At 55.1% G+C, this 15,244-nt stretch overlaps 2 protein-coding genes across 2 annotated transcripts; one reads left to right on the forward strand and one right to left on the reverse strand.

Annotated features, from left to right (window-relative positions):
• Positions 1 to 2,654: 2,654 nt before the first annotated feature.
• On the forward strand, positions 2,655 to 3,688 carry TRAVEDRAFT_50601 (uncharacterized protein; the record flags this gene model as incomplete). Its single annotated transcript, XM_008043004.1, has 2 exons — positions 2,655 to 2,777; positions 2,855 to 3,688. 2 exons carry the CDS (start codon positions 2,655 to 2,657, stop codon positions 3,686 to 3,688), a joined length of 957 nt encoding a protein of 318 aa, XP_008041195.1.
• A 1,975-nt stretch (positions 3,689 to 5,663) lies between these two features.
• TRAVEDRAFT_50602 (uncharacterized protein) lies at positions 5,664 to 11,378 on the reverse strand (the record flags this gene model as incomplete). Its single annotated transcript, XM_008043005.1, has 11 exons — positions 5,664 to 6,002; positions 6,062 to 6,276; positions 6,338 to 7,774; positions 7,842 to 8,418; positions 8,483 to 8,783; positions 8,856 to 9,286; positions 9,339 to 9,878; positions 9,935 to 10,496; positions 10,560 to 10,804; positions 10,877 to 11,047; positions 11,106 to 11,378. 11 exons carry the CDS (start codon positions 11,376 to 11,378, stop codon positions 5,664 to 5,666), a joined length of 5,091 nt encoding a protein of 1,696 aa, XP_008041196.1.
• Between the last annotated feature and the right edge of the window lie 3,866 nt (positions 11,379 to 15,244).

Raw genomic sequence — 15,244 nt, forward strand, 5'->3', positions numbered from 1 at the left:
GCAGCTAGCTCATGTCCATGAATAATTCCTTCCCAGGATACCCTCCATGGCAGGGTGGTCATAACCATAACGAACCGCCAGAAAGCAGTGCGGTCGTCAACGACGCCATCCATATTCAGCCCTGGACACCGCAGAAGGCAACGACGATCATATCCGAGTTCCCGTGCACTGTTGCGCGCGGGCCAAACCTAGCAGTCATTTCATCTTAAGCTTGTGCTATGGCGTCTTCACTGAGGTGCATGTAGCGATATGATTTCCATTCGTCTGATTGTGCTCACCTCTTCTGAGCAGGTGCATACGATACACAGGTAAAGTATTCTGATGGCATCGAGTGCACTCGCTATAAAATATTGACTGGACCTCTCATTCACTATCCCGACAGACTTCTACTGATACCTACGTCGCCGCCGTGCTCGTGCACCCCTTCGCTGCCTTTCGCGCTCGTGTCATCCTTACCTTATCCCTGCTGCCAGTCGCTCCGAATTGACGATGGCGGATTGTGATTCGGGTTGGGGACTGTGTGCTCAAACATCCGCCTCCGATTCCTCTGTGAGTATCACTCCCAGCATCTCAATGCTTCTGACTGATAGTCAGCGCTTTGAGACATCCACATCGAATGCAAGCTCTCTCCGCACGTCCACTAATCGTCCCACAAACACGCCTGGTCTCACAAGCGCCTTCAGCCCCACAAACACGCTCAGCCCCGGTAGTTCGGTGGAGTCATCAAGCTTCAGCACCAGCCTGCTTACTCCACCTGCGCTTCAACGTCCAGGCTCGAGCCTCACTACTCCGTTTGTCGCTGAATCCACTTCTGCGACTCCCGGGTCAGTGACCACCGAAAACTCTACTAGCAGCGTCACCCTCGCTTCGGCCACAACCCCGAGCTCGTCCCAAGGGTCTGCCATTGGATCATCGTCTTCTACCTTCGCCTCCACTGCGGCTCCGTCGACCAGAGTCACATCGGGTTCCTCTACGCACGCAGGGCCACCTATCGGTGTCATCATCTCCATCCCCGTTGTCGTCTTGTGCCTTTTCCTTTCCGCTGCAGCAGCTCTCTATGTCCTCCGACGGAGACGTCACAATACGTCGCATATCGGCGCGATGTATCACGTCGACGAATGGCGTCCGAGTCCATACCACAGCGATCTGCTCGCCGCCGGCGTGCGTAGCGGCGCCACGACGGAGCACGAGACGTCGCTCCCCCCTTCTTCCATCATAGTCATCTCAGGCCCTTCGCAGGGCCATTCTGCTGCAGCCACTCACGGCGGCGGCGCGGACGCGCGAGCCGGTAGCGTATACCCCGCGAGCCTCCATCCGGCTCCCTGGGGCCCACCATACCATGCAAAAACCGCACAAAGAAGCTCTCTGCCCGCTCGTGCCGCCTTGCGGCCTCGACCTGTTGACAGAGCATCGCTAGGGCCCGAGACACTTCCGCTGCCGCGCTACTACGGGCCGGTACCCCCCGCTCCAACGGCCACGGTGGAGACGTCGGACACAGTTCTCCTCAGACTCCCTGTAGATCTTGCTCGGGGACTGGTGGCGCTGGTAGGAGGCGCAAACGTGAGCGGGATCAGGCAGGCTGCGGGAGTGTCAGGGCCTGAGGAGAGCCAGGGCACGGAAAGCTTGCCCGCCTACGAAACTGGGCCTTCAACCTTCGATGGGAACAGATTCCGACCCGCTTCTTGAAGTCGTTTGTTATCGAACTACAGGTCGTGGCTGTCTTCCAGATCATGCTGAATTTACTTGTTTAGTACTGTGCGCACACTCCACTTTGACTTTTGATAGCATCCAATTCTCCTGCCTCAACGCGCGGCGGCCCGGGAAGCTTGCCAGTGAGTTGTTATGGTCGCGTGGACGTCTGTTACCGCACCTGATTGGCTCACCGATGTTGCTCCTTCACGTCCTGTTGTATAACACTATCAGGCCAGAGTTAGAGAAAGTGGAGGTCGAGCTTGAAACGAGAGAGCGTCGGATAAGCGGTCGTCACATCTCCGCTCGCGCAGACGTCCGCTGCCTGGACCGAAGCTGGACAACGCGGACTAGATGATGAGTGACTGCGGACGTTTCCCTCACCTACATCACAGAACTCCGGCGGCGTTGTGTAGTCGCTGGAAATGCCCTACTCACTCTAGACACGTGTGCGCGTCAACCCATCTGAACACTGCCGTAGAGCGGCGCAGCACGCTTCAAGTTTTCACTTAACACGCCAAGTGATACTTCGGCGCCACGCCCATATACCGCCAACCTTCGATAACGAGTATCTGGGCTCACCGTCAAGACATGATCTGTCAAAACTGAAGATGCCCTTATAGGTCTTTAGCATTCAAATCAAGGGAACAGCCACATGCACTTCAACAGGCCTAAAAGGTCGAACATCTTCCTCACCACTTAATCCGGCATAACAACTTTAACAAGCTCCACCAAAGTTCCGACTCTGCCATCTTCGGAATTAGTTGATGAGTTGCCACTTGTTCAAGCGTTGGACGTATCAGTGATCGGCTTTGAGCATCGCACTCTGCAGATGTACTTTGGTCTCAGCTCCCTGATTCTAGGCTCATATCAAGGTTGCTCGCACGCAGACAAAGGGCTCTCGAAGTACTCTGGTTCCCTCAACGACCCACAAGCTGCATTCGATATTCGAACACTTCGTCCCCATGCTCGCACTGGGCCCTCGCTTCACAAGTGCTTTCTCTTCCGCATCCATAGTCTTTGTGGATCCCGGTACGATCACCCACTGTACTCCAGCCTGTATTGGCACCAGCGACCCTTTTGCGAACGTAAGTGTATGCCAATCTGCGTCTCAACAGGGCACTGATTGCTGGCATTTGACAATCCTCATGCTCATTATTCACAGGCGTCGATTAGCTCTACCTCTATCACGAGCATTACGGACTTTAACAACAACCTCTCCCCGAGCATCACTGTCACACCGACAAAAACCTCTTCTTCAAATCTCCCAGTCCTCACCGGAACTCGCGCTTCCACGGATATAACCTCTGTCGGAACCATCATCTCGAACCCACCGGCCTCCCACTCGGGACCGCCAAACAACATCATCATCCCCGTCGCCATCGTATCAGGTCTTTCCTTCGTAGCCGCAGCCCTATTCCTTGCGGTCTGTATTCATCGACGACGACGGAGACGCCGCGTAGTCCAGGGCGTCAGTCAGTTTCGAAATGACGACACGCAGCCACAGCGCACCTGCGTCGCCATGGCAGAACACTCTGAGGTATCAACGTCGAACGGTGTCACCTCTGCTATGGCACAGCAATCCGCTGGAGCCGAGGACGACGGTAGCACGTCCGGGCAGGACGGCAGTGCACTTTCTCAAAGCGGGAGCGACGTTCTTCGCCCATGGGCTGCGTCTTCCCAAGTCAAAGGCTCGCGGAGAAGCCCTAGCTATACGCATCCGGGCCCCAATTCGAATGAAGAATTCATTAGGGCGCAGACGCAGATACCGCCGGCACGACGAGACGCACCCTCAGCGCCCTCGACGGAGGCGGATAGCACAGTCCTCCTCAGACTCCCTGCTGGCCTCGCTCAGGGAATTATGGCGCTGGTGGCGGGTGCAAACGCCGGTGCGGTCAGATACGCAGGAGAGTCGGAAAATGGTCAAGACTCGGAATCGCTGCCCGCATACGAGTCCGAGCCTTCCGGCTCTGAGGTGAACACTGGCAGATCTTCATAGATCTCCTTCTTGATAACATTCGCTCTCCGAGTCTGGACTACCGTTCGTGACAGCCGTTGTAATCCCATGATACCTACGATACATTACTCACCTCTGTTTTATATATGGCCAACATGATGCTACCTGATTTTGAAGCCCCAAGGACAGACATGTCGTCGCTTTTGCGCGCACTGTCTTGAAAGGTATTCAAGTTGGCGAAATCACGGCGTTGCTGTAGCGCGCACTGGCACCGTCGGTGGCGGCCCGCGGGCTCGTAAGACCGCGATTGGTCAAGCAGATGAGCTAGCAAGTATATCCAGATAGTCTGTTCTAGCGTTAGATGGTAGTGAGTGAAAGGACGAACACGACTTAAGTGGGCGATATCGTCACGGTCATGAAGAGAGATGGAGTTGGCACAGCCACCGACGCGCAAGTTCCCGTGGGTTCCGCCACTAGCAAGCTTGGCCTCTAGCGCCGCTCGGGAAGTTGTATTTTTCTACGACCATCGCCCTCGCTCCGAATTGAGATCACCAAAGTATCTCTACATAATCGAGTATACTAGTTCTGCGCTCATTGATGCCACCGACGTCTTGAAGAACTCCAAGCCGACGATATAAATTCACAATAGGCTTCCACTGCGGGCCGTTATACTAGTACCGCGGCCAGTACTACATTTTGCAACACTCGACGGCAACACACTGCGACGTTCTTTGCACATTTGATGGTACGGAACGGTGCGGGTTGCACTGGTACTCAAGCGCACTGCCATACTGACATCTCAATAGATGTATCTGATGTACACGCTATGTGTGTCCGACCGCAGCTCGGCATGCAACGTGGCCGTCTCACAACTCAGGCTCGTCACCACGCCTTGGGCATCAAACAGATTTGTTTACCGTCTTTGACACCTTTCCATACTTCGGGGCGACCGTCAATCACAGCTCTCCTGCTGAGGCGCCAGCGAGAGAATTTGGGGATTCGAAGAGTTTTGAGGTAACCAGGCCGATTAAACATGTTTTAAGGATAGCTCGAGGAGCGTAAAGAGCATCGTCTGGGACGTTGCAAACGTCGACGAGCGCGCCCATAACGCCGGTATGCCAGCTCTTTGACTCATACGCCGGCAGACTTAGAAAGCGGAGTTCAACGCTCGTTACACTGCTCAAGCCGTTGGAGTCAGCGTTGTCCTGCAAGCCCGGAGCACTGCTGTCATTTAAGATATATGCCATTGAGAACATCAAAACTCGACAACGGGCACCCTCTCGTGTTCCATCAGCAAAGGGTCCCCGGTAGTACTCGACGATGGTGCACTATGCGCATAATCTCAGAGGTGGGATAGAAACTTCACCCTCGCTACCGGGGTTGTGCTTCGAGCTGCAAAGTAGCGCGACGGTCATTTTTAGACCATGCCGAGGTTGTATGGTGCGTACACAGCATTCCCAGTATGACGGTCCATCATACTTATCACTCATGCCCCCGTTCAGATAGTGTTGCAGCGCAGCTCGAACACCTCTGTTAAGTGTGTCGCCGCACAGCTTCGGACTTGACTACCTGACGAAAGTGCTGCCATCATTGCCAATGTTCGTCGCCAAATTGAGTTTCTGCGCAAAGCTGTCGGCATCGTCTTCGCACCACTGCGCGGAGGTTGGTAGTACTTGCCGTTGCCCAGAGTGTCCTCGTCTTCTTCCTACACGGTCACGGTGTCTATGGGCATCATAGGACCCGCGCCTCTCCACCAAAGGTTTGTCCATTTTTACCGGCCATTTCGGCCTCGAAAATGCAAACTTTTGGCCCTCGGACATGCAAAATCGGACAAGGATTGTCACAAAACGTCACTAAATAACAAAATGTCACGTAACGTGACTCACCTAATTGGGTCATGTCATGAAACATATGTCGGGGACTCTGTAGTCTGTTTTCGCTACCGCGTAAGAAAGAGACACGGACGTACAGTACCCTGAGCATGTAATTATAGTACTAGGTAGTAGACGCTAGCTGATTATATACTAGGACTCGTCGCTGCTGCCGCCGCCGCCGCCGCCGCCATATTCACCTTCGCTGGAATCCTGATAATCAGCTTCTCCTGCACCTTCTTTTGTGTCAATGCACGCCAGCGAGCCACCGCGAACGGCTTGAGTGTTAGTAGATGGGGGGGACCAGAGCTAGCTAGTGTCCCGAGGTTGTAGAGTAGGTGATCGGCGGGCGCATGGGTATGGATATCCACGGTTCCGCTGCGACACGAGAACGGCGGTATCGAATTTTCAAAGTCTTCATCTTCATCGTCCGATGGCAGTTCAGCGTCTTCGTCGTCGTTCGGCGTGGAGTGCAGTGCCAACTCCTGTGTGCGAATTAATAAGTGTTGTAACACTGCTGCATGAACATCAAATCCGAACGTACCGCTGGCAGATGTTGAAGATACACGCGAAGGGACAGGTAAGAAAGGCCAGATGTACTTGATGCCATGTCGAGGGATCCATGGCGGCGGTTTGATTTCTTATAGATATCGAGTACTTCACCAAGGTATGTACGAGCCTCATTCTTCATGATCAACAGTGCTCCCGGGCGAAGCGGATTGATACTCGTAACGTTCTTGCTATGAAGGTTCGGAAGGTCTGTTGTCATAGTAGTTAGCGGCTAGAATACAGAACAGCGTCATGATCATTTGGGGCGTACCTTCTTCCCGAAGGATCAATTGCACTTGCCGCGCAGTCTCATTCCAACGCTGTTCGCGCGCTGTTTTGACGGGCTTTACAGCGGACGACGCTAGGTCCTGCAAGACGCGGACATGATGCGAACCCTCCCGCATGGACATCTTCTCATTGGGCTTGCTCAAGCGGCTGAGCGCGAACTTTGGGTCGAGCATGACGACCCGCTCCGATCGAGTCCGCGTGCTCGACTGGTTTTTGACGCGTATGTCTAGCATGGATTGCACCACAACCTTGTTGTTGTCGTCGAGAATCCGGCTCCCTAACTTGGGAGAGAGCGCATCCATCAACTCAGAGGGCGTTGAGGGCGAGGGAGGAATGGGAGGAGGGAGTGGTCCTATGAACGGCTTCGGCACTGCAGTCACGATGGGGAGAGGGGAAGTCGCCTCACACAGCGTTGATAGGGTCGGATCCGATGCTGCAGATACCTCCTGTATCGCCGCGTCGAAGTCCTCCGAGAGCGCTGCATAGCGCGCAGTGTATCCGGCAGCATCTGCGGTTTGTTCAGCAAGTGCAGCAAGACCGGAATCTCCGAGACCCGAGGACGTGTCGGCCGCCTGCGCGAGAGGTGCGGCGGTGCTACCAGTCACGGCGATACAAGCAATGGGACCAGATGCAGCGTCCTCGCCCGAGCCATCCTCGTCATCTGATTCATCCGAATCTTCCCCAAGTTCTGCGTCGTCTGCTAGGGAGTCTGAGTCGCCGTCTGCTAAGTCCTCTTCGTCTGCTGTATCCTCCTCGTCTTCCTGGACAGTGTTTTTGGGTGCGCGGCGTCTGGAGCTGGGGTTGGGGGCTCGGAGGGGGATGTGCTTGAGGGGAAGGACGGGGACCGGCATGCGAAGGAGTTGTTTGGCAATCTGGGCAGCCTCCTTATATGCGAGCTCGACCAGCTTGTCGAGCACGGCCTTTGGCATGCGGACTCGTGCGTTCTTGAGCTCTTCAGGTGTCAGCGGACTAGGGTCGTAGTCGAGTGCATATCCAACGCGCGAAGTGCGCTCCTTCTTTGCACTGACCTTCCCAGAGAGCAGGATCGTTTGCCGAAGCATCACATGCTTGACTAGCTTCAAGAGCTCCGCATAGGTGAAGTTCGGGAGCAAGGTTCGAGCGAGGCCGAAGAAGTGTTCGACGAACTCAGTGCCGAGGAGCCAGGGGCAGAATGGCTGATCCGGGTAGAAGCGGTCGTACGCGAGGATGAGTAGGATGAGGGTATCACAGAGTCGATTGAAGATGTTGAAGCTTGCAGGAGAGATGAACGCGCGATGGGGCTTGTATAGATCGGGAAAGCGACGCTCCATGGACTTGATGTGGTGATGCCATATGTTGAGGAAGAGACGAGCACGCAGAGCAGCAAGCACGCGCTCGTGAGCAGCCAGTCGACGGTTGAGCCAGGCATCGAAAAGCTCTCCTAGACGTACAAAGTTTAGTAGATCATGCTACGCAGTCATGATGCGATGGTCGGAAGTAAGACGTACCAAGTATGAATAAATAAACAAAAAGTCCCCGGAACTCGTCGTGCACGCATAACGTGCCCTTCTCGTCCGTTTTCGTCATAGCCTGAAGCGCTGTGGGGTGGAAGAGGCGGCGCGCGGCGCCGTCGTCTTGCTTGTCCACGTTCTCGATATCGCGACGCACCAGACCTGAGGTACCGGTCTCTTGCAAAGATACCAGGGTACGATTGACCATTACACCACGCCCGAGGCTGGCTGTATGTGTACCATGCTGAGGCTGATTTCGGCTGGTCTTGCGGGCGTGCTGGGGGTCCTGGCATGAGATCAATGGCCCAGTCGCTAGAACAGGTGCGCGGAGCTCGATTCCGTAGTGCTTGTACTCGTACGCAATAGGCGCATGTGTTGTTTGGCTATGGTCCATCAGACTTTGTGCGCCCTGCTCGGAGGATGCGCCATCAGCGGAGAGCGAGACAACCTTGATGCCTAGCTGGCGGGCCATCTCGAGAAGCTGGAGGTGCAGCGCATGGATGCCCATTGCATCGTCGTTTCCCTTCGTTGGGCGGAGGGCTATCACCATGGGTGGGATATGGGGCAAAGGGATCTCCGAGTGCCATGCAGTATAAGTCAGTGAATAGTGCTGCTACAATGGTGAATGGCATGCTCACCTTGATCAGAATGGCGCGCACTTGAGAAGCATATTGCTTCTCCTCTCCAATCCGCTTGACCAGACGTGAGATCTCTTCAGTGTCGGCAACGGCGCACTGTTCAAACGGCAGTGTAGAGCCGAGAACATGGCTGCCGTGATCGTTCGAGTATGTGAGGCGCTGGCGTACTTTGGTGCAGTCGCCCGCCACGGCAACGGGGCCGTTATACTTCAGAATGTCCATAAGGCGCTTGACGCGCGCGACATTCTCAAAGTCAAGATCTGGTTTGGTGAGGACATCTGGAGAGCGCTTGATGACTTTCCTGTGTGATTGCGCGTAGATGTCAGAATGACCCGCGCTATGATCCATCGCACGAAATGAGCACAACACATACTGAAGGGTACGCGGGGATGGCCCGCCAATCTGAGATGTCAATATACTATATTGCTGACCCGATTGCTGCCCATACGAACGCATCATCGTCATGAAGTTCAGGTAGTCTTGAGTGTATCGGATGCCCTTCTTGGCGCCGGGGCTATCACTCTCTGCACGGGCTAGTTGTTCATCCAAGACGGCGCAGATATCGATGAAGGATTGGTATTTCGCCAGACCACCTTCCTTGGCTCGCTGGTAGAGGGAGAGTAAGGCACCCGCAACGTCGCCGCGTTCGAGCAGCTGCACCAGCGGAAAGATCACGGGATCTGCCATCTTGAGCCGCAAGTCGCGCGCCTCAGTCGACTTGAATACGGTAAGGGGCGCGTACTTGTCTCTCTGCACACTCATATGGCGTTGCTCCTCTTCAGGTAGTTCCGACTCCTTGTTCTTCTATAAGTCGTTCTTAGCACACAATCGGCACAACGCAAAAATAGGTACAAACCCGCGTGATAGATCTTTTCAAACCCGCATCCTTCTCACCCAGCGTCTGGCACGCATCGCAGACACCGCTCTCGTTCATCGTTGTGCCTTCGCATCGGGTCGACTTCACAAGCTGCCGGCCGTAGTCCACAGTCCAACGCGCCCAACCTCCAAGAGCATGATCCAAGTCCAGCTGCTCCCTCAGTGTCCACTTTTTCTCCTCGCATTCGGCATTCCCATCCGATGGCACACTGGGACGGGGAGCTGTGGATCCCGAGGCCGCTTCCGGGCCCTGTTCACTACGCAGGGGAGGGAATGGCTTGTACCTGAACAGCTGCCGTGCAATACGACCTCGCCAACTCGGAGATATACCGCCAAGGGAGCGTGTCTGTGTCCGAAGGACGTACTCCGTGTACACGCCGTCACGGAGATGCTGGCATGGCGCTGGTTGAGGCTCTGGAGTCTTCACACGAGGCTTCCGAGTATCGCCTTTTGGATCCACGCCCGCAGCCGGGTAATGAGGACCTGGGATGGTCTGAAAGATACGTGCTATAGATGGAGTCTGGTACGTTCATGTCAACCACATGCTCACTCCAATGCTTGCACAAGATCACTCACCGCCGCGACCGTCCTTTTATTCCAGGTAACCTTACCCCCCTCTATCTCCGCATGACGTACGGTCTTCATCCCGGTGATGTGACTACAATGCTTCTTATGGCTCTCCCAGTTGGCCCCGTCAAACTGGCGTTTCTTGTTCAGGACAACCCATTGGCGACACCCCGTGCATTGCACTCGATGTGCCTCGACTTCACGGGTCCAGGGGTCCTTGGTGAGTACGAGTTGTCTCTGGGCAGCCGTCTTCCGTGCCCGACGATGTGATCCTTGCGCCTCAGGCTCCGTCGATACCTTCTGGAACTTGGCTGCCGGCGGCGCAGCATCCTCTTCGTCGGACACCACCTCGGTCAGTGCACGCTTCTTGCCGCTCGTGCTGCCCGCGTCGCGCGCTGAGTTGTCTGACAAGGATCCTGCCGAGTTGCTGCCCCGCAATGCTTGAGCACTGGCAGCTGAACCAATCGGCCTAGCTACGACTTCCGGCAACTTCGTCTCGTCAACCGCCATCGCCTCAGCCTCAGCCTGAGGTATCTTTGCGTGAGGCGGTCGTATGCGAGACGGTCGCGGGCTGGAGTAAGCTCGGTGTGTGAGTACATCGTGCTGATGATAAGGGTCGAGTGCGCAGACTCACGGAACGTTCAGCAGCGCGCGTAAGGCGCCCGCCCGGACTGCCTCCTTCGCGCTATCCCCCAGAAGTGGGTGCTCCCAGTTGTCAGCAAATGTCTGCATGGCAATCATCACGAAAAGCCCGCAAGACCAGCTGTCCATCTGTTGCTCGTGCGGCGCCGGAGAGCGCACACTCATTGACATGGTTGACCAGTCCATGTTTGGCATCCCAAGCGATTCGCGTAGGCGATCAATACTTGCATGCAGAAGCTTCATGATATGAACAAGGTGAGTAATCATCTAGCATAACCAGTGCAGGCTCTCTAACAAATTGCAACTCACTGGCTTCGCCCATTCAGAGGCCGATTCTAGCTCGGGAATGCTGTCGACAACGCCACATTCCTTGGAGCTGTAGTCCACCCAGCCGAGGACCCAATGTGCAGGGTCCCCGCCGCAGAGTGGAATTGCCCATCGCGGTCTACTGCGTGCATCCGCGCGGTCTTGATCTTTGCACTGTGTACGAAGTAGGTTAGTTTCTCCCTTCGAAATTACTGAGTGATCCTGTTCATACAGCAGCGAGGAGGTGTTCCTCTATGGAACCGGCATGCCCGCCATCGCGTTCGCGCCCGCTCACGATCGCCGGGATCCATGACGAGAAGAAAGCAAAGTTGCGTCCCTTGGAAGACGCGTCGGCAACTTCTTGAGCTACCGCAGCAAAAGCATCGAGGGTGGTCCCGCTGATTTTGTGTACACGGTTTGGTAGCAGAGTCTCGAGTTCCTGACTACAGAAGTCGATATTGCGTATGCGACGCATGCACGAGCCTGAGTCCGGCAGCGTGTCCATCGTGAGTAGACTTGCGCGCGAGCAGGTTCAAGTGGGCAGGGAGGAAACAAAGTCTCTTCATTTCTCTTGCACCCTCCAAGGATATGTGGCGAACGGTCTCATATAAATATGTGGATGATGCTACGGGAGGAGCACAAACGGCAACGGCGCATGGCCAGGTACAAACATAATCCGACCATGATAAGGCCTCCGACATGCAACACGCGGACAAGGCCCCGAGCGCTTAGCGGGCGTCTAATCCCAATATGGCAGCTTGCTCATGCAAACTGGACAGGGCTAATTTCTAAATATGGAAGGTGCGACATGCAAACTTTGGACAAACCTTTGGTGGAGAGGCGCGGGTCCTGGCATCATCCGAGAGCCTTGACCCGCGAAGGCCTCTTCAATATATCTAACCGCAGGTCAGCAGCCGTGTGGTATATAGCTTCACGAAGATCGCCTCTGAAAGGTTTGAGGTGGTGTCTCGTTACTACACAGGTACGCTGCGATATCGAGTTCTCTGTTCGCGTTCTCATCTTCTCTGCGTGCCAGCGTGCCCATTTCAAAGCGCAAAGCTCAAGTTCAAGCCTCACATCCGATGCTGCCGAATGCCCAAGGCTGACGGCATCGCCAGAAAGGCATGTGCGCAAGGGCACAGCGCGCTCTGGGCATGTCCGTTCAAGTTTGGCTCTCGACATTATATAACCTTCGCATACCTTCATATCCCTCATGCCTCCCCCTAGACTCCCATATTCCCTGGGCATGTTTACCCTCACACAACTCCCTGGCGACCCATATGTGCCTAATGCAACCACGTTTGCGGTCCCAGAAACTCTTTCCGTCACGGTGACTTATGCGTCTTTTCCTGAGGCAGGTCAGACCTCCCCAATGATGGTGAGCACATACTGGTCTTTATCCTGATGTTACACCTACTAATTGTCGATTTTTCGGGTATATCGTATTCCTTGATTCACAGAGTCAGAGTAGCTCAGGATATGGCTACGTCCCATCGGCCGCTAGCAGCCAAGGATCTTCATACTTCGTCCCGACAGCTTCCGCGTTCTCTGCCTCCTCAAATCCTCCTCCCGCACAATCGACCTTCCAAAGCGGCAGACCCACACGTTCCTGGCCCCCCGGATTTCTCTCTTTCAAACCAAACATGACCTGGGTACCCGGTACATCCTTTCTCAATGCTACCACTACCTCGATGTCCACCTCTGCCGGGCGCTCGGAAAGACCGTTTGACGCGACATTCTCCTCCATAACCTCGAGAAGACTGATCAACACGATACTTCCTATCGTCGTTGTGTTGGGTCTTGCCTTCGTGGTTGCGGCACCACTCCTAACGCTCTGGATGTTCCGGCGGCGGCGTCGGCGGCGGCAACGACATCGCATTTCCCTGGATACCCACCAAAGTCTACACCACAGCACACAATCTGACCACACTCGGGCCACGTGTACCACCGCTATGGAGCAACGCCCAGTCTCGCTGTCTACCACAGTCGTCTCAGCTGGTACACAGCATTCCAGCAGAGCGGAAGACGGCAGCCGCGCATCCGCGCAAGACGACGGCGAGTTCGCTCGTAGCCGGAGGGCATCTCGTCATTCGGCTTTGCCGCTGCAGTCAAAAGCCTCACAGAGTCGGCGTATGTCGGCTCGTGCACCCTTACGTCCCCAAGGCTTCAACGGAGTGCCGCCTGGAGGTCAGACAGTGGAGGACCAGCAGCCACGCAGCCTGGAGCTACCCGCCGCACCGTCGACAGAAGACGCCAACACGGCCCTCCTCCGACTCCCATCGGGGCTTGCTCGTGAAATTATGGCGCTGGCTGAAGGTGCGAGCGTGGGTGAAGTTGAGTACGTGGGACAGTCGGAGGACGGCCGTTACTCCGAGTCGGAGTCGCTACCTGGATACGAGTCCGAGCCTTCGGCGACCGAGGTACCGCAATAGATCTGGATTCATTTCTTGATAGTCCTCGCTGTCTGTACTACAAGGTGTGGTCGTAGTTGTGTCTAGACGTTACCAATGGGACCACATGCAGCTATAAAGTTCGTAGTAGTAGATTCTATGATGTAGCGATGTGCCACTCACCCACATAAATAATTGTTCCGTATGATTTGAGAGACTTTTTATTCGTCTTTGCAACACGACTTGCTACATTAGTAGCGGGGGGAAGATGAACGTGTGAGTGAGGGCGGTCGCGGTCAAAGAGAGACGAAACGGAGTTGGCTGGCGCGCTGAGAGGTTCCCCCGGGTGGCGGCGCTTAGTCTCGATTTTGCTTATGACCACCACCTTCGCTTCGCCTCGAAATCATCTCCTTACACTACTATGGCACATGTTACTGCTGCTTTCATTACCGCCGCCGACATACTTGAAGAACTCTGCGCGGATGATATTTCTCAGCCTTGACCGCGACGACACCTAAGATTGACAGCTTGCATCACCGCAGTGTTGCCCGTGGAATAAAGAAGCTCATGTACTGCCTATATCTTGCAGGGACTCCGAATATACTTGCGTAATCATCTCCCCAGCCACCACCGTGAACGTTCCACGACGGCCTATAGTCCACGCTCGCCCCAAGTTGTGGCGATGCTTTCCGGGATACCTCGTGCGTACTCGGCGATTTTCTGCACGTTGACTCTATACTCATATCGTCACTGTGTACTACGCTGTTTCAATCCGGTGCTGATATAGAACGACCCGACAGGAGGTGGAGCGCCGAAGAGGCTTGTTGTGAGATTCTGCCGTGGTTCTGTCTGCCTTGTATGCTGGGCCTTATCTTATGTACGATCGCCTGCGTTTTCAACCCCAAGTCTCGTGTTGTCGGACTGACATTCACAGATTCTCAGACATGGGGCAAGTCGTCGCAAGCTAACCATGCCGTGATCACAGTACGTTTCGGTTTCCTCTTATTTCGCTTACAGAAACATGAGCTGACTGATTCGCTGGGCTGTCATTATAGCTCACTGAGCTGTGATTACTTCATACAGCTGCACTCACAAAGGCTGCGTCAGATACTCCGAGCCGATAGAGCGCGCTGAGCAGCGGCAGCCACATCTCGAAGGACAAGTCGTCTCGCAGGGACCGCGCATTACGCAACCACAGCCCCGCGCTTCGATGGAGACCTCAGACAAGCCCTCACAGCGCGGATGCTCGGAGAGCGAGGGGCAATCTTCATCCTTATCTTCGAGCACCGCGGTCATGGCAGGAGAGGAGACGTCCAGCGAGAAGGTCGAAGATCACGACATCGAGGACCCTCGCGCTCGGGATATATGAGCACTGGTTGACTATCGAATGTATCATAGCATGCGACATCAAGATGTCACCGAAACGCCGCTCGTCAGTACGAAGTCGTTCGTACGCATTCACGACACGGTTGCGCAGCATGGACCGCCCCCTCAAGACTTACGATTTTCTTTCTACCGCGTGCTTGCCCCTCCTGGTCCTCACGAGTGCTTTGGGGATCTCTTTGGTCTGCGAGGACCAAGTTCGACTTCAAGCCGTCAGAAGACCTCGTCCCGCAGCGCGCTTCCGCGGCGTGCCTTCAGGACCATCAACGGATGCAATGAGATACTGTCAGTAAATTAGCTTCATGTCATTGCATCCGTCGCATAAAACGATGCACGCGGAGTGTCATTGACTGCGATCGTGTCTCCTCATCTTCCATCCTCAGCAATCAATCTGGGCGCTCGAAAGAGGCTCTGCGTCTCCGGCTTCATCGCTATCGAGTTGATAACGGCGCAGTATCCTTTCTCTCAGAGGCCCTTCGATATCAGCCTGAACGTTGGAGACTCACAGCACCCCCGCCCTACGCTCTCCTCACCATCCAAGATCCCTCGACTCCGCCCCACTGCACTGTCGGTAACACAAGTCGGGGTCATAATCGGT

This window comes from Trametes versicolor (assembly GCF_000271585.1).
Source record: "Trametes versicolor FP-101664 SS1 unplaced genomic scaffold TRAVEscaffold_9, whole genome shotgun sequence".
Lineage (NCBI taxonomy): Eukaryota > Fungi > Basidiomycota > Agaricomycetes > Polyporales > Polyporaceae > Trametes > Trametes versicolor.